Genomic DNA, 19,880 nt, shown 5'->3' on the forward strand with positions numbered 1-19,880 from the left:
TGTGTGTGTGTGTGTGTGTGTGTGTGTGTGTGTGTGTGTGTGTGTGTGTGTGTGTGTGTGTGTGTGTGTGTGTGTGTGTGTGTGTGTGTGTGTGTGTGTGTGTGTGTGTGTGTGTGTGTGTGTGTGTGTGTGTGTGTGTGTGTGTGTGTGTGTGTGTGTGTGTGTGTGTGTGTGTGTGTGTGTGTGTGAAATAGGTAGCGTAGGTGATTAAAGCAGGTTGCAGCATATGTAGACGGCGGTGATTTAGGATCAGAGTGAACAAATAAGAAAAATTATCAGAGCTGATCAATGCGATTCGTTCGACAGGAAACCTGCTAGCATTGATGCTTTTCTCGGACCAAGCAATAGCTACCGCTCACGTACTGGGGTCACGCGAGCGGGTGGCGTGAACTAGTACACTAATCGCCATGTGAAGCGCTGTACCTCTTTTCCACTCTCCCCACCTCTCGACTAGTGCTGGTGACCGTGATTTCTCTTTCACCAACTCGCCATTTCTCACCCTCTGTTCTTTTCTCTGTCCCACTTTCGTTTTCCTCCATTCTGTTTCCCGAAAGTGGTGATGAGATTGTCCTCAGTTTTCCTCCTCTCCACCAAGGCTTCACCAACCAACATTGACGCCAGCCACTTATTGCGGTAATGGACGTTCTACAGCTGTATTCTTATAGTTTACAACGAAACTATGAAGCCTGATGTGCGATAGCAGTTGGATATGCCTTCGTGATTCCTTCCATTCTTTTACTCTAAACAATGATTTTATTATAAGCTCGGGCTTCGTGCATCCGCGTGAATTTTCCTGTAGGGTGAATGTAGGTGGATTGAGGTGAGTGTCAGGGTAGGTGATGTGGGAAGGTACACCGAGGAGGGGGGGCTGGTGCTTGTCAAGGAGACTAGCTTTCCCACTTCACCTTCGATTTCGCCGTCGTTTCTGCGTTCCGCTGCTGCGTTATTCTAGTGGGTGAACACTTTGTGGAGGCTGAAGGTAGGTGGACTGGTGGCGTTTCTTGCGCTCACAGGTAACACAGGCTTCACATAGATGACGTCAGCATTTTCGCCACGTACCATTGGTACTGCTGTCGAAGTTAAAACTCTATTAATGGCCAGTATTGAAACCGCAAAGAAGAGCGTTTGCAGCGATAACGAATGTTGGCCGCCCGCTATGTTCTAGTGAGTCCGAACACTCCAGCAGAAAGGAGTAACAAGTAAAGGTTAGCGCAGTGTTATACGATCATGAAATGTGTTCTGTAATTGCCCTGTCGTCCGGACAGCTGAGACAGTGAACTGTCACCTCACCCAAAACTGCAAATCACTAGGGAAGAATGCAAACTTGTTCTATATTAAGTGACTGGTTGGAGGGGGGGGGGGGGGGGGGGGGGGGCACTAAGGCCTTCCATTGTGTTCCTGTAGTACCCCGCTGTATGTTGCGTGTCGCGGTGTCTTCCCGTGACACTGCATTTCGCGCCAGAATGTCCACTCCGCTGACTGGTTAGTATAGGGTGTGCAATTAGTGCAATTAGTACAGAACAATTAGTTATCGCTGGAAAAGGTGTTTTTATTGCAGGAGACGGTAGCTGTGCTCATGATCATATCCCGTCGTCTGAATTGGCTGGGCATTCTAGTAAAACGTGCTTTCGTGCTAACTGTTCTGACACGAGCGGCGCGTCACTTGACAGCGTGCCCCTCCGGTTGGTACGGCCGCAACTGCAGCCGGCGCTGCCAGTGCGAGCCGAACGCAGCGTGCGACCCTATGAGCGGAACCTGCACTTGTGGTCCCGGCTGGGTGGGCACCTTCTGCGAGCGCCGCTGCCCGGAGGGTTTTCACGGACCCGAATGCCAGCGCCGCTGCCACTGCCCAGGGGCACGGGGATGTCACCATGCCACCGGCCAGTGCGGATGCACAGCTACAGGTGGAGACTGCGCGGATGGTGAGAATACCGAAGGGCAGCTGCTTCGGTATCCTTCCTAACAGCGATTTCTGGCAAGCCGGAAAAACCGTGACGGCACGATTTCGACTCCGAGACTGTGGTTTCGCACCTCGTGTTCCTTAGCGATTTCGCTAAAGATGGAGTATGAAATCATCCGTGTGAAAAGAGTAAAAGCCGATGAGCCGCAAAAAGTATAAAAGTGTTCATAACTGTGGTATTCCTGGCCCCAGAATCGGGCGAAGTGCTGGATATGTAATCCAGAAACGTTGTTATGGCGATCAATAGCAGACACACTTCTATTATGGGTTTATGATTATAATTGTGCGTAATAAAAGGCCGCTGTTGCCCCCATATTCTTTCTGTATTGTCGCGAGGGTTACAAATCTTTTTTGTTCTTTTCGACAGCCGCCGGCGTGCGGCCTTATCACTATGATTTCAGCGCACGGAACAATTTTGTGCTTTTTTTTTTTTTAATGCCCCTGCAGGGCCGCGATGCGGGCTTTTATCATTTTCTTTGTAGTTCGATATTCACCGAAACTAGTCTGGAATGGTTGCAGGCAAGCACAACATTTTTCGTGTTGTTCTAGACATTTACAGTACCATTTCCGGTTTATCCAGATGTTTCTGCGCCGGCTTCAAATTTAGCAAGCAGCAGGCATTCTATGTTCGACGTTCGCCGAGCACGCTTGCTTATCGCCGCCGCCAACTCGCTTAGTTCTTTAGCGGGCGCAAGTCAGCCCAATAAAGAGTTTATTTCAGTGCAGTACGTCACTCCGTTTGCTGTCTTCGGCATCGTCAGCACAACGTGACAGCATATTAATAAACGAATTTTTTTTACTTCCACACCGTAACTCCTGTTACGCACACACGACGCAAGGTCACTACTGGGAACTCAAACCTTGTTCACGTTTTTACAGTCGTTTTAGTTTTCAATAATTCCTTGTTGCAGCCAGGGTACACGTGTCTTAACGGTGCCACGTCTGATGGCATCTCCGCGTAGATCACACGCCTAAATTCATAATGCAACAATGATGACAACTTCCTGTTTATTTTAGTGATAGATGTAGGTCCAGAAAATCTCTTTCTAACCTTGAGACACTGACAGTCCAGAAGACTGGACGACACTGGTCTAGTCTGCTTAAGACCGAAGTGGTCTGAAGCCCGCGTTTCCCGCAAGCGGAAACATGAGCTCTGCTCATCGTTTTCAAACCCCGGCGTTATACAGCATTCTCGCAAGAGCTGTCTACCGAGAGGACTCCACCCACTGAGACCCCTTTGCGTGCACTGACAGCCGTTCCCATGACCGCGAAACACCAGTGCCACTGTCAGCACGGAGCCACCTGCTCGCAGTTCGACGGCATCTGTCACTGCAGGCCAGGATTTCGTGGCACCCACTGCGAATCAGGTGCGTGCAAGCGCGTCTTTTCTTTTCTTATTATTTTTTTTTTCTAGCGTGAATTCTACTTCTTCCATGAGAAACCTCCATGTCATCCGGTTCTGAACATTTCACCTTGAACTCTCGCACTGCTCAGTAGACATAGTCGATTTCATTCTCCAACGTCACTCATCTGCGCCAACTAGGTACTGCGCATGCGCCTCGCCACAGCTGCACCGCAAAAACATTCCGGCAGCTAGGTATCGAACCCGTGCCATAACGAACAGATCAACTTACTTGGCCTAGACACAAGAGCATTGTGATATCCCAGTTTTTTTTTTTTTTTATTGATTCTGTTATTGTAGCAGCCCATCACACCTCGTGTAAAACTGCAACACACTCTCGCACTGTGCAGCAAACATATACTCGTCATCAGCAGGTTCCAACTGCAGCATACTCTTGCGCTATGCCGTGAACATCGCCGTCGTCTTGACGCCATACATATAGGCCATCTGGGCGAGTGCTGGCGAGGTCCGTGATCTTAGTGTCAGGCGAATCTACCAGGCGGCGTGGTATAGAGGAAGCCACTCTGGCTCAAAGCAGACCGCAGCCGTGCCAGCAGGCTGCCGAGACCATTGCAGAACGAAAAGATAGCTGACCCATTGCCGAGATGCTTACAAAGCGTGGGAGTGAGCCAAGATCGAAGCGGCAGAAGCGGCTGCGGCCGATAGCTTACGCTTGTGAAACGTACGTGAAAGGACAATTGAACCTCTACAATTTTTTTCAAGCTTTATGCTCCTGATATGCGGAGTCTGTATTTTTCTCACCGACACTTTTCAAGCGTTTAAGTTATGATGATTCAGTCCAAAAAAAGAAGAAAAAAAAACTATTGGAACGAATCAGTACCTTGACTGTGTCCTAAGAAATCGCCAACATATATACGAAAATATATTTCTTAAGCGCACATAAGTTTTAGAGCCCTCATCGCTCAAATGGATATTTGTGCGTTGATTATTACAAGTGATAGATGTGCTGCGAAGTGTTTTAGCGTAGGTTAAAAGACACGCGAATCCGATGTTAGCTTTATTTGTTCTATTACCACCGTAAAACGTGTTCGCACTGCCTCCTTCGGAGCATCACACGAGAAAGTCATCTAGAAATGCATATACTAATTAGATGTGAGTAAAACTTCTAAAAATAGCTCAAAACGGCTTTGTACACATGTATACATGGTTGTCGTATCTGTAATTCTGTTGCCCAATATATCCAATAAGGTTTGCAGTTCTGGGGATCAAGATGCTGCGTCAACTGACGTGTCTTGCTCCGATTACTTTTCGTGCTTTAGGCAGCCTTCAAAGTGTAACACCTTGCTGTAGGAACTTAAGCGTTGACAATAAACTTAGGCGCCTGCAGCGGAAAACGGACAGAGTGTTTCTTTATTACACATGCTTTCTTGCAAACTTTAAAATGAAGTGCCTAGGAGCTTTAACCATTTGCTGGCCTGACCACTACTTCTTGTAATTCGCCTCGCACTTCACCGCGAGTGCAGTGTGCCCGGAGGGCTTCTTCGGACACAGCTGTTCTCAGAGGTGCAACTGCAGGCCTTGGGAGCCCTGCGATCACGTGACCGGAGCCTGCAGCTGCAGACCCGGCAGAGAAGGACCGAGCTGCGAGCAAAGTGAGTTTCCGTCTGACAAGCACTGAGAAACGCGTTGCTTTGCGCATATCATTAGACGCACAGACCAGCGTGTCGACATTCGAGGAAAATCAACACCGATGCTCACCGAACCATTGCCGCATCTGGTGTGCTTTTAAACTGCCATTAAAATATTATCCTGCAGCCTCTGCTTGACAGGTAAGGAGTCGACGTTCGCTAGTGTGCGGCCAGGAAGTGAGATAGAAGGCCTTAGCTAAGGTAAGGTTAGGTTTGGTTACGTACATTACGAAAGGAGAAAGATCGCTGCAAAGGAACCGTTCCCTGAAGAGATGCAGGAATCGGGTGAGAGATGTAGCATGTGAGGTTTAACGCCCTTTGCACATGGACTGTGAGGAACGCCATACAGTGGAGGGCTCCACTAATCTCGACTACCTATAGCGTTCTTCAACGTGCACTCACATCGCACATCAAACGTGCGTTTTAGTATTTTGCCTCTATCGAAGTACCCCGCCGAGGGTGGCATCGAATCTGAGACTGGGATCAGCAGCCGATTGCCAGCGCTCGGGTGGACATTATTTCAGCTCTCCCCTCCCCCTCTCCCCAACACAGAAGGGTGGGATATCCGACCTTTTGACTGCAACGTTTTTTTTTTTTTTTTATGCTCAAAGCAAGGTAAACAGACAAAATCCTAATTGCCAAAACTATAAATGTAAACTTAGACACATTTAAACTTTCTTCAATGAAGCTGAATTGGATTAGAGCCGTTTAATTTTTTTGTGTTTACCCGCAAGATAAATTTTACATATTGCCTGATTACAACGCGAATTTCACATGTTCAGACGCCGAGACGGTTTGGAGAAAAGTGACGTTCAGCTCACTTATTACCCCTCATTTCGCAATACATCGTTTTCTTTACCAAGGATTACAAAATCTTTTTTCTTTCCCCCATTTGCAGGGTGCAAGAATGGCTGGTACGGTCATGGTTGTTCGCAGCGCTGCAATTGTCCTGCCAATGTTGGCTGCCATCACGAGAGCGGCGAATGCCTATGTCCCCTTGGCTTCAAGGGGAAGCAATGCAACGAAGGTAGCGCTGCTGCGAACACGATGTTTATTGGCTGCGTAGAACAACAGCATGCACGCTTCCACACTGGCGTTTATTTGTTTACGCTTTGGCCGCAGCCGGGCTTCTTTCAAGCGCCTGTGTAGAGATGCATGCACGCAGCTAGTTGTTGTTGTTGTTCTCCTTTAATTTGATTGCACATACCCACACAGGGGGATCGGCCAAGAATTGGGGTGCAGAGATATTAGATTTTGAGATGTATAACTACATCGCTACTATTTGAATTCCGCCTGCTTAATCACACCTCTTTCTCTTCGTCGTCGTTGCTTTACGCGGCACACGCCTTTAAACTGTGTCACGACTACGACGAGAGTACAGGGCACAGTGTGCTCTTTCGAATTGATCATATAGGCATCGGACGCCGTTGCTTTCACTAGGATTGTTCAGCTGTTCACTTTCGTAGCCATCGTCCGGACTGTCGTGTGCTCGGCTACGAGAGTCGGAGACTGGAGGAGTAGGCATGAAAGTGACTTCCATGAACAGCACACACAACTTAAAGGGCCACTGTCCAGGGAAGGCCCTTCTAAGAAAAAGAGCCCAGTGTTTCGATCAGGTACCGGAGATAGTCTGTGCAAAATTCTACAGCGACACGCGCGCCGCAAAGCATCGAAAATACAATTCAAAGCTCCCTCATGCTCTCCTTTGAGAAGCCAGCTTCACCGCTTCTTGCGCTGGCCCGACGGGCCCCGATAATGACGTACGTACCGGGAACGACGTCCATTGGTCCGTCTCGCTGACTGACGGGAGAAGGATGGGTGTCTACCGCTCGCAGCACGCTTTTCCCTCGCCACGGCCAGACTGAATCCAGCGGCGCGCGCTCCCTCGACCGGTTTTTTTTTTTTTTTCGCGCTCGCGGAGAGCCACGCCCCGCCTCCCGCCAAACGCGGAGGAGGAAGGGGAATTTGTATTGCGGAGGCTAGACGACCTCGGGCAGGAGAGTGAAAAACCTTTGCGAGGGAACGGAAGGAGAGAGGCAGGATAGAATCGGGTGATTGCGGTGGCTGTAACTGCGCTATTAGTTACTCTTTTCAAAAACATTTTGCGGCCTTGCGTTCCAGGGGCGAAGTCTCACAGTCACCGGGGAAGAAAATATTTTCGACCGGAGGGTGGACAGTGGGCTTTTAAGATATATTGTGGGATTCCGAAGCGGCCCATTGACTGTGAAGGACACCTTAAGGAAGGGGAGGGTTGCGGAATATTAACTGCATATATATGTATATTTATATATGCCCGCGATATTAGGTCTCTTGCATGAAGATTTCTTGATATAGACTCTGAATTGAATATTACATTGATAGTAATGCGTGCGCAAGAGGATTCACTCGTGCTATGTAGAAAACTGCAGCCAGTCGTGAAAGGAGGTGAATGTGGTTGCAAAGCCGGTGCAGTAATGACCTTATTAAAAACACTAGACACTGTACTGTTACTGTTTCTACCTACTCTGACCTGAATTCTGACAAAAAGCTGCTCACGTTTTTCAGAATTCAGGTCAGATTAGGTAGAAACACTTTTTTTTTTTGCCTGCCAAGGGAGTGGTATGGTTTCATGGGTTCGGCGCTGCTGAACCAAATATTGAGCGAAAGCATTAGCTGCGTGTGACCGAGCGTTCTTCTTCTTCCTCAGCCCACATATAAAGCCCCAATTTAACCAACCCGTATGAACGGGCCTTAGTGGCCTATATGGGTAACGTGAATGCCAGGGTCCTAGCAGGCTGATTCTGACATTACCGTCCCATGTGAAACGAGAGACCCAAGTTTTGCAGCTCCTGCCAGCCCGTGTGTCACGTGGGGTGTGACGTCACAGCGTCACGTGGATAAGACGTAACTGCGGCCGGGTCCCGCGAAGGTTTGAAAGTGCGAGTAGTATTGCTTTCGCAATAAAAAAAAAAAAAAGTGGACCAACGCTATCGCGGTGAAACAATAATAACGGTTTATGGTCTTAACACTCGCCTGTGCCAGTGTAATTGTATCTGCAGACAAGAGATATACTTACCTGTTTTTAACATAATGCTCGGTGTTGATGATGACAGCGATTGCTCGTTATTTCCCTTTGGAGCACTGCCTTTTTTTTTCCTCTTTCTGCAGCTTGTCCGAGTGGCACCTACGGTTTGGGCTGCAAGAGGAAATGCATATGCGCACACGGCCATTGCGACAGAGCATCTGGAAAATGCGACTGTTTTGCGGGCTACACGGGGAGCATTTGCGAACAAGGTAGGTAGGGAGCGAATACAGCTTACCTTCAATTCATACAAATACCGGGTGTTTAAGCAATACCTTAGGGAACATTTAGAGGAAAGATATTTGGGGGAGGGAGAGAGAGAGAGACTTACGAATGCAAACTAAGCCTTCTGCTTATCCATGTGCCTGGTTGACCAAGGCAGCCAGTCTGCCACGTTCAGCTGTGTCGAACATTCGATACCTTCTTTGTCTGCAGTAGCGGAAAGCAGACGAGGCGTGTTGAATACCGTCATGATCCGCCTGCTGCTATGTGGAACGTCTAGCAATCAACACGTTGCGATGATGGCGACTGGAACTGTCGGAAACGTCCAAGTTCGAACAATTGATGAGCAGATTAACAAAAATCTAATCGTTAACCATTGAAGTAACAAATTAGGAGGACGTTTAAGCTTCGCCGATGTGATAGCGTGCGTACGTTTGCTTCATGCATACTTTTCTTTTATTTGCCACAGACTACGACGCAATGATTCCGCACTTTTAGTTTGACAGATAGAGTGGCGAATCACTTTCAATTTTTTTAGTTATGGTGGACTACGGCACGACGACTCACCACTAAATTTTTTGGCTAAGACGGACAATGACGCACTGAGTTAGCACTTATTTTAGTTTCTGTTATTATTCATTTACAGGTGTTCGGGCGCTCGATTGCTATGCCCAAGGATGCGGGATCGAATCCTGGCCGCGGGGGCCGCTTTTCGATGGAGGCGAAAAGCAAGGCGCCCGTGTGCTGTGCGATGTCAGTGCACGTTAAAGAATACCAGGTGGCCGAAATTTGCAGAGCCGTCCACTACGGCGTCTCTCATAGCCTGGGACGTTAAACCCCATAACTCAAACCTATTAATCTATTTAGCTTTGATTATTTTTAATTACTAATAAGTTATCAATTAATTATGGCTTTAGTATTAACCACCAAGCACCTATTACACTTCCCACTCATTACCTAGCACTTATCGATCAACTCTATGCCTTCAAAGCGACTCAGGTTATGAGAGACGCCGTAGTGGAGGGCTCCGGAAATTGCTACCTCCTTGGATTCTTCAAGGATATCCTAGCTATTCTTGCTGGCAGGCTGTGAGACGGCAACAGGAGAAACCGTACATGATACCCCATATGAACGAGATGGGAATGAGTTGCCGAGATGGCTTGCTCGTTCGTCTCCCAAAAAATTGAAGTGACCCGCCGGAGGAGACGAAGAACGTGTTTGAAAATTTTCTTTATGTTGTTCAGCCATGTTCTCGTACTGCCGTCTTAATCGGTGTGAAGTCCGAGTTTGCAAATTAACGGTTCGCAAGTGGTAGGGAGGCTACTGGTGTTGAGATGAACAGGTTTAAACAGTTCATGAAAGGTGTACGAAATGCTTGTCGTCTATACCGTTTGAAGATCACGCATATTTCAGTACACTTTACCATTCTGATCAGACGTTTCTTTTATTGCCTCATCGAACAAGCTAAATGTAAGTGTCGTCATTATCTGAAATTCTGACTAGATGTCTCTTTTAATGCCTCATCGAATAAGCTAAAAGTAATTGCCATCATCACGTGGTAGTAAGTTTCGGTTAATGTTAGAATATCGTTCTCACAATTGGTAGTTATTATTGGGATATTGAACATTTCGGGTAAATCTAAGCTGTTTAAACCAGTAATCCTGTCAGCCTGGCTTTGTGTTTTTTTTTTTTTTTTGCTTGTTTCTGTGGTTTTACATCACCATGATGTGTACAAGACCCTTTTTTGTGGCTTCGTCTGTAGCGTTACCCTTTATATGGCACAAAGAAACAGACCAGCTCATCTTCAAGCCTCGATAACCATTATATCAGTTATAGCACGTTTGATTTGTCTGGCTGTCCTTGATCTTCAAATATCAAAACATCGGGAAGCTACTTAGGCATTCAAATTCATTCTCCCGTAATTTGACTGTACAACTCTGCACGAAGCATGTGTCAGGGGGTTTATATGGGTTTCGTGAGCACCATTTTCAGGACACTTCTGAATAAAACATGGCTACGTCGTGGCAAAGCAAGAGCCGCCATTTTGTTGCGCTTTTCTGATAGTTGTTTCTGCTTATCCCTTGTTTTCAACAGTAACAGTAAAATTTTATTGTTTGGGCATTTGCCTTGTCTGGCATCTTCGCCCGAATTATCAAATTGTTTAATTCTTTTTCCCTACGTGTACAGGATTCATCTAACAACCTACCTTTTGCAGTGTGTCCGAACGGTACTTTCGGAAGCTACTGTCTGAGCTCCTGCAACTGTAAGAACGGTGGCGTTTGCGACTCGACCGACGGAAAGTGTCAGTGTCCCCCAGGCTTCACGGGAGAGCATTGTGAAAAAGGCAGGTCTCACAATGTCAACTGTGACACTTCTCTGCAATCCGAGCGAAATGGCTACTTGCAAAACGCTGACGAAACTCCGTGATTTACAGAGTGCCCGCCCGGAGCGCACGATGACAAATGCTCTTCCAACTGCTCTTGCGTTCACGGACACTGTGATCCGAAAACAGGGACATGTTCTTGCGCCGCTGGCTTTTACGGGACCAGGTGCGACAAGGGTGAGCGCATATTACACGCTCGTTCACTGATATATCATACATACCTACATCCTGGTGCTCGCTCTTGCTCACGGAAGAACAAAGATGAAGTTTCGGAGAGTGGAATACTTAGACGAAACTATCTCACATAGTCATCACGCAAGTATTCTCGGTACTGAACGACGTACGCTACATTTAGATGGCCAGAATTAGAAAAGAGAGCATAGCATACGTGAGTGACTCCTCCGCCAGCATATCTAGAACACAGGTCGAGAAAAAATTACCGACGATTACGTTACTTCCTAATGCGAAATTTGAGAGCAGCAAATAAGCTGTTTCACCTTTTCGATAGATTGAGGCAAAGAAATCGAGCAACACATGTATGCGCTATCACAGAATTTTTTATTTTTTATTTTTCACACGTATTCGTTTAACAAAGACTTCACTAACAGTTCTTGACAGTCATGAAGGAAGCTTTGTGGTCAGAGAAATAGACTGATATATGTTCGACTTGGTACACCAATGCTTGATTCTCAAAGACGAGATCTATACAAGTGCCTCGCGAGGTTGTCACAGCCGTGGGACGCGTTACGAGCGAGAGGAACGGTATGTTCTCCCGCATAAGTGTGAAGAAATTCCTGTTTGTCTTTATGTCAACATTAAAGTCCCCCACTACTAACATCGGTGTCGGCTCGGGCGGTGCACATATACAGATCCGCCGCCACCGATCTGGCTCTCTGATTGCCACCGCACAAGGGTTGCATTGGAGGAAGAGCGAAGAAAGGAATTAAGTTCGAGCCGGCGCTTTGACAACCGGAGACTCGCAGGAAGAGGGGGGAGGGGGGCGGCGTGTACACCCAGCGGCAAACGATGGGGGCAGAAGCGCGCGCAGCAAGCGGACAACGCGATAAAGGGAGGAGGGAAGAGATAGCAGCGACTGACTGATGCTGCTGACGCCGATAGTGAGTCAACCCCAGCTGCGGAGTTGGTTTCAGGGACAACGCCGCCGATGCCGACGCAAACAATATGATACCCTCGCTTCCGCAGCGCCAAGAACCAGGTCTAGCCGTGGGAAGGTGGTCACGTATTCGTCGACGTGCCGGGGCCTACGTGAAATAACCGGCGCGTCGGCAACTGAAGAGCACCCTATCCGCCACACAGGAACAGGGGGGAGGAAGAAAAAAAAAAGCGGAAAAACATGTTCTTCCCCACTCACGGTCTCGCGAGTTTTAAAATAAGGGGACCCAACCGGTTAGGGTAATAGGGTAATAGCGGGGCGACAATGCGCACACGCGGAGGGCTGCGATGAATAGGCATAGGGTAATAGCGGGGTGCTAGTGCACATACCTAGAGTAATTGCCCCACCTATTCATCCCAGCCCTCCGCGTGTGCACATTGCCGCCCCGCTATTACCCTATTCCCCTAACCGGTTGGGCCCCTTATTCTAAAGCTCCCTTATGGCAGCCAGCGGTGTCACCTCGCAGGGCTCTTTGGCGGAAAAGAGATGCAGTGAAGCGCAGAACAACGAAGCGGCTTCGTGAAAACTCGTTTTACCTGTTGTACTCAGCATGATTAGCAAACGACTATAATATCGATCCAATTGTGCAAAGCTATGTATTTTTGTTGGAACTCACGAAGCATTTAGGAACTACTATTTGCCAGCACGGACTCACTCGAAGCAACCACGTTCCAAGCGTTACTCGTACGTGCAAGGCAGTCGGCCGTGAAGTCATGGTATAGCTCGGCAGCTATTGGTTGGAGGGGGGGGGGGGGGGGTCTTTTTTCTTAACCTGTATCCGACTGTAGAATACTCGAGACTTTCGCTCATAAGACTACTGCAACCAGGCTGTCTAAACGCTTTCTCTGCTTCAGAATAACAGCCTTAGACACCGGAATTTCCTCTTTCTTTAGCATATCGCTTCAACACAAGAGCGAGTGAATTTGCACACGACTTATCTCTAAACTAGATCCACATTTGAAAACATCGCCTCACTGCTGCCGTACAATGCTTCCCCCAGCCTGCTCTCCGGGCCACTATGGCCCTGGGTGCTCTCTAGAGTGCGAGTGCCGGAACAACGCATCCTGCGACTCGGTGACCGGGGCCTGCAGGTGCAAAGCGGGCTTCTCAGGACCGACATGCTCAAAAGGTAAGCCGACTGATTATCCGTGGCCAGCAAGCTCGCTTCTTGAAACCACGCCTTTGTCCGAACCGCCCATTTGCAAATGAGATGGCAAATTTTCAAGCGTCACTTATTGTGCCCCCTGAAAAATGGGGATTGGGGACAGTTTTTTTCAGTTCGCCCGTTCTTGTTACTGTTATCGTTAGTCACGGCTTCCAATTAAAAATGCAGTGAACAGTAAACGCGCAGAAAGCGGTTTGTTCGTTTTTGTATGGAGGTCAACGCGAGGATAACATTGCACTTACATCGTGGTTCCAGTGGCTGCTGTGAGAGTTGAAGTGCTAGTTATTCGCAGACGTGGTGTTGAACACACGGACACAGACGTACACACACACGCACGCGCACCCACACACACGCACACACACGCACAGACAAACATACACACACACACGCACGCAGCTCCAATAAGGAAGGAAACACGTAAGTAGTGGTCCAGTGCTTCATATGCTTCATAAGCATTAGTGAAATGCCAGCGTTTTCTGCGATCGACAGTTTTCTTTCTAGGCAAATAATGTCCCTGATGCACATTCAGTGTAATAGTAACATCAGAATTGATCCTTGCGTGCAAACTGCCTCTTCCATTTTATATTGGCTCTACTTGTACGCGCAAAATGACATTTGAAAGCCTGTGCTTGGTATGCGAATTGAGCATAACGCCCATGGTGGAAGGAAAGACCTTAGGAGAGGCCCTGACGTCATTTTTTTGAAGCTCCAACGTCTCTCCTCCTCCTTTACCCTCCGCATTTTCTTTCTCCGCGACGCTCACGTACCTAAGGCCCTTAGCAACGCTGTTGCTTGTGGCCTGAGCTCATAGCAACAGCGTCGTCGTTGCTAATAGCCCGACTTGGCTAACCCTAAATTTTGACGTCACTTTCGCTACACTTTCTCCAATGCATTGGTAATGGCAAGGGCCTCTCCTAAGTTGTTTCCTTCCTCCATGATAACGCCTCAGAAACTAGGCTTGCATCTTGAAAACTGAAATGCCACTTCGTAGAAACTCCAAGCTGGTTTCACCTCATACATTGTGTGCACCATAAGAAGAAAGCTTTACAGGCGGGAATTTTTGTTCTCCTTCCTCCCCGTCTCGCTCTCTCCTTCACCAATTTTTGGGGGATTGAAGATAATAACTGACTGTATTGTTTTCTGTGTCCTCGCAGGATGCCCAAAGACCACATTCGGAGAGTACTGCGCGAAGAACTGTCAATGCCAGAACGGTGGTTACTGTGATGCAAAAACTGGACATTGCACCTGCGCTCATGGCTTCACTGGAAACTTCTGTCAGGAAGGTTCGTATATCACAAAGACGTCAAACATACTAAGAAGAACAAACACGTGCCTGGAGAAACGTCACAGTCGTACTAGGGACTGAACCTGCTATACCGGCTGTTTCAGCGAACTTTCGAAAATTCCTGGAAATAGTGAGCTCAATTAAAATATTAAAAAAGAACATATTCCACGATCACACTCCAAATCAACATGGACAGAGTTTGCCGCAAAACTCTTCTAATTATGCAGCTAGTTAACGAAAGCTACTTTTTAATTAACGCATTTCGATTGTTAGTGCCAATGGAGAGTTTGAAGCCATGCATAAGACGATGCCCTATCTGTTTTTGAAATGAAGAAAAAATAATTTTCTAAAGCACTGCAGTGCGATAATCAGACGCTTCTTTCTTGCCGCTTACGGAACCAAAACTGAGCGCAAGAGACGCGCCGGAAGATCAGTAAAGACGCGACGCCCGGTGATGACGCGTGCACTGCCAACATCGCTCAATTATTTTTTGCATGGTGTGCAGCTCTCGAAGGCCTCATAAATGCTAAGCACTGGAAATAGTTTTGAAATGTAACAAAAAAAAAAGCAGTTCCTGATGTCTTTTAAATGATGATTCCTGGTCGTTTGCGCTGTAGTGTGCACGTCTTTTGAGCTCTATTTTGCCCTCGTGTGTATAGCACGTACATAGAACTTCGCAAAAGGGGGGGGGGGGGGGGGGGTAGAGGGGAGGGGGGAGAGAGAGAGAGATCACCAACTCTTCCCATATCTTTACTCTGTTGGACCTCTGCCGTCTTTTTTTTTTTCTTAAACGTGCAGGGTTAGGGCCATGCAGGTTTTTTGACGATACTGGCGGTCGAGGGCCCGTGATGTTGCGTTCCAAAAACTGCTTACTTGCCACATATTTGCCTCCGGAAAGCCGGGGACTCAAGGAACCGTTGTGAGAAGCGCGCTGTCACGTCATTTTCAATCCTGCATCGATGATGAAGCTTGTTGATTTTGTTTTTAAGCACGCAATATTCAGTATGTATATGTTGCAATTCCTTCACATCAAAACAAATGTTTTATAACCATTCCTCATATTTGCGCTGCGTTATGGCTGTAGTGGGCCAGTGGCCTTGGTAGGAGGAGGTTCTGGGGGGAGGGTGCGTAGCAGTGAAACTCCCCCCCCCCCTTCCTTTGCACACCTATCAGCGCATATATATATATATCATCATCATCATCATCATCAGCCTGATTATACCCACTGCAGGGTGAAGGCCTCTCCCATATCTCTCCACTTAACCCGGTTCTGTGCTAGCTGCATCCACTTGACCCCTGCGAACTTCTTAATCTCATCCGCCCACCTAACTTTCTGCCGCCCCCTGCTACGCTTTCCTTCCCTTGGAATCCAGTTTGTTACCCTCAGCGACCATCGGTTATCCTCTCTTCGCACTACATGTCCTGCCCATGTCCATTTCTTCTTCTTAATTTCCACTAGAATGTCGTTAACTTGAGTTATTTCTCTGACCCACTCTGCACGCTTTCTATCTCTTAATGTTACCCCTACCATTTTTCGTTCCATAGCCCTCTGGGTTGTCCTCAACTTAAGTAGAACTCTCTTGGTTAGCCTCCACGTTTCCGCCCCATAGGGCGGAAACGTGGAGGCTACGCCACCCCATCTGCAGCGGTGGCGTAGCGGTAGAACATCCGCCTCGCATGCAAGAGGACCGGGGTTCAAATCCCGGTGCCGCGCAATTCTCCACCGGATGACAAAAAAAAAAAAAATCCGCGTGTCGATGGAATTGCATATACAGGTTTGGGGTGCGACCTGATGCCGGTGAACACCTCCGGCAACGCACTCCCTCACCAGAACAGGAGTTGGCCACCCTGGTGCAGTAATTGGCCACAACCTCCTATGATAAGCTCCATAAAACCCCGGCCCTCAGTCACCAGCGGCTGCGGAACAACTGACCACGGCGGCGGTCAGACCTGTGACGCAGCAGGGGGTGCTAAGAAAGCCTGGCTCCGCTGGACAGGCCGCCATTGGAAACTGACCCTGGCAACGTTTAATGCTAGAACCTTAGCTAGTGAAGCTAGCTTAGTAGTGCTGTTAGAGGAACTAGAGGGCATGAAATGGGATGTCATAGGGCTTAGTGAGGTTAGGAGGCCGAATGAGGCATATACTGTACTGAAGGATGGGCATGTACTGTGTTATCGAGGTCTACCAGAGAGGCGACAACTAGGAGTAGGTTTCCTTGTCAATAAGTATATAGCGGGTAATATAGATGAATTCTATAGTATTAATGAGAGGGTTGCAGGCATCGTAATTAGGCTTAATAAGCGGTATAAACTGAAGGTTGTACAGGCCTATGCACCTACATGTAGTTATGATGACCAGGCAGTTGAAAGCTTCTATGAAGATGTAGAATCGGCAATGCGAAAAGTAAAGACGCAGTATACTGTACTAATGGGCGACTTCAATGCCAAGGTAGGGAAAAAACAGGCAGGAGACAAGGCAGTAGGTGACTATGACATTGGTTCTAGGAATAGCAGGGGGGAGTTACTAGTTGAGTTTGCAGAGCGCAATAACTTACGAATCATGAATACCTTCTTCAGCAAACGGAAGAACCGAAAATGGACATGGAAAAGTCCTAACGGAGAGACTAAAAATGAAATCGACTTCATAATGTGTTCAACCCCCGCCATTGTGCAGGATGTAGAGGTAATCGGGAAAGTTCGATGTAGTGACCACAGGATGGTGAGGTCCCGAATTAGCCTAAATCTGAAGAAGGAACGCAATAGATTAGTAAGAAAGAAACCCATCAACGAATTAGCGGTGAGGGGGAGGGCAGAAGAGTTCAGGATCTCGCTACAGAATAGGTATTCAGCTCCAACTGAGGATGACGACATTACCCTAGAGGCAAGGAACAATAATTTCAGAGATATCATTACTGAGTGCGCGGTAGAAGTAGGCGGTAGGATAGTTAGAGAGGATACCGGTAAGCTGTCTAAGGAGACGAAAGATTTGATTAAGAAACGGCAGAGTATGAAAGCTTCCAATCCAACAGACCAGATCGAATTGGCCGAGATATCAAAGCTAATCAATAAGCGCAAGGTGGCCGATATAAGGAAGTATAACATGGAGAAAATTGAGCATGCTGTAAAGAACGGGGGAAGCCTTAAAGCGGTAAAGAAGAAATTGGGCATAGGCAAAAACCAGATGTATGCGATAAGGGACAAGGCGGGCAACGTCATCACTAATATGGACAAGATAGTCAAAGTAGCCGAGGAGTTCTATACAGATCTCTACAGTAGCCAAAGTAGTCAGGACCGTAATGAGATTGGCGGTAGGGAAAAACAGTCAGACGTTCCACCAGTGACGAAGGACGAGGTCAAGAAAGCACTAGAAACTATGAAAAGGGGGAAATCAGCTGGAGAGGATCAGATAACTACAGATTTGCTGAAGGACGGGGGGGATATCGTGCTAGAAAAACTGGCCACCCTGTATACGCAGTGCCTGGTGTCATCGACGGTACCGGAAGCATGGAAGAATGCAAACATTATCCTCATTCACAAGAAAGGGGACTCTAAGGACCTTAAAAATTACAGACCAATCAGCTTACTGTCTGTTACGTATAAGGTATTTACTAAGGTAATCGCTAATAGAATCAGGACAACCTTAGCCTGCAATCAAGCAAAGGATCAAGCAGGGTTTCGGAAACGGTACTCTACTATCGATCATATCCATACCATCAATCAGGTGATAGAAAAATGCTCGGAATATAACCAGCCCTTATACATAGCATTCATTGATTACGAAAAAGCATTTGACTCAGTTGAAACCTCGGCGGTGATGCAGGCATTGCGAAATCAGGGGGTAGACGAGCCGTACGTGAAAGTGCTGGAAGATATATATAGTGGCTGCACAGCAACCATAGTTCTGCATAAAGAAAGTAACAAAATTCCCATAAAGAAAGGTGTTAGGCAAGGAGACACAATCTCCCCAGTACTATTCACAGCTTGTTTAGAGGAAGTATTCAGAGACTTGGAATGGGAGCAGTTAGGGATAAGGGTAGATGGAGAATACCTCAGTAATCTGCGATTTGCTGATGACATTGCCTTGCTAAGCAACTCGGGAGATGAACTGCAAATAATGATTGATGACCTAGACAGGAAAAGTAGAAAGGTAGGCTTGAAAATCAATATGCAGAAGACTAAGGTAATGTTCAACAGCCTCGGGAAGGAACAGGAGTTTACATTAGGTAGCGAAATACTGGAAGTAGTAGGCGAATATATCTACTTAGGACAGGTAGTAACCGCAGATCCGGACCATGAAAAGGAAATAACAAGAAGAATAAGATTGGGATGGAACGCATTTGGCAAGCACTCGCAGATTATGACTAGCAGCTTACCGGTATCGCTCAAGAGGAAAGTATACAACAGTTGCGTATATATATATATATATATATATATATATATATATATATATATATATATATATATATATATATATATATATATATATATGCGATAACAATAGGCAGCCTGTTTTGCATGTTTCAGTGTGCGGCAAAGGCCGGTACGGACGGAACTGTGCGCTCCCGTGCTCTTGCGGTGGCCACGGCTGCGATCCAATCAGCGGCAAATGCCGATGTCCCCCTGGGCGCTTTGGTCCACACTGTGAGAACGGTAAGTGCCCAAAGCATGGTTCAGTGAAAGCTTCCAATCGACTGCGCCAATTGAGCATCTATATATCTTTGACACAGTGAACTTTGTCGCAAGAACACTGTGTACAATTGTTCCAAAATTTGCTTTGCGTAAGAAAAATAGCCACTGTGATCGCAAAAAGAAGCGCTCGCTTGGTACATGGCACTTTGCCTTATGAAGAAATTCTGGAACTTTCACTTCTTCGACCAATGCACGGCTGTTTAATGTATGGGATTCGGTTCTCGCGCATATGCATGCATGGCGCTGCAGGGCTCAGAAATTATATATGCTGTTTTTCGTCCATAAGAGTTATAGCAACTGAGATCACTGCCCGCAATTATGAGGGACGTCGCGCGAGCGTTAGGCAAGGGAGTAATACTGAAACATAAACAAAGCTAAAGCCGGGTTGAATTGGAATAACTGCGGCACTTAGTCCTCGGGACGGCCAAATTGCTTGGGGCTGCTGTCGCGAGGGAGTAGTTAATTTTTGTGAGAAATAGGGAGTAATATATGTTCCTGGCAACGCAGCAATTCTCAAACTTTTCAACGCTAATTCTGTATAATGCTTTAGTCAATATCCTTCCAGGTAACCGTGAACTAGCGGTTGTTTCGAGCAGGGGTTAATTCTTGCATCTGTAAGCCTTCAGTGCGAGACAGCATAGCGGACGGTGATCCCAGTTGAGGGGTCTGAGTCGATAAGAGACGTGTGGGGATTGGGATATATGGTAGCGAACGGTGTAAGTTATTACAACTGTGAATCGCGCAGAAGCCGCCAAATTTATACTTTGCCCCTTTCTATTTTCTTCCGTCGCTTCCGTCGTGGAAGCAGCTGGGAGTGCAGTACCGGTCGGCAACGATATATACTGGCGTGCGCACAGAGCGCAAGAATACAAAAACGGATTCACAGAGGA

At 47.3% G+C, this 19,880-nt stretch overlaps 1 protein-coding gene across 1 annotated transcript in view; it reads left to right on the plus strand.

Annotated features, from left to right (window-relative positions):
- The window catches only part of LOC146196620 (uncharacterized), a 50,944-nt gene that overhangs the window by 27,290 nt on the left and 3,774 nt on the right, over window positions 1–19,880 (plus strand). The window contains exons 14-23 of the mRNA XM_084598388.1: window positions 1,671–1,922; window positions 3,148–3,327; window positions 4,847–4,975; window positions 5,910–6,038; window positions 8,159–8,284; window positions 10,510–10,638; window positions 10,729–10,854; window positions 12,852–12,980; window positions 14,171–14,299; window positions 18,826–18,951. Coding sequence (XP_084454514.1) covers window positions 1,671–1,922; window positions 3,148–3,327; window positions 4,847–4,975; window positions 5,910–6,038; window positions 8,159–8,284; window positions 10,510–10,638; window positions 10,729–10,854; window positions 12,852–12,980; window positions 14,171–14,299; window positions 18,826–18,951 — 1,455 coding nt within the window. The remainder of the gene's footprint in view (window positions 1–1,670; window positions 1,923–3,147; window positions 3,328–4,846; window positions 4,976–5,909; window positions 6,039–8,158; window positions 8,285–10,509; window positions 10,639–10,728; window positions 10,855–12,851; window positions 12,981–14,170; window positions 14,300–18,825; window positions 18,952–19,880) is intronic.

This window comes from Amblyomma maculatum, chromosome 3, assembly GCF_055883805.1.
Source record: "Amblyomma maculatum isolate TAMU_Amacu chromosome 3, ASM5588380v1, whole genome shotgun sequence".
NCBI classification, from domain to species: Eukaryota; Metazoa; Arthropoda; class Arachnida; order Ixodida; family Ixodidae; genus Amblyomma; species Amblyomma maculatum.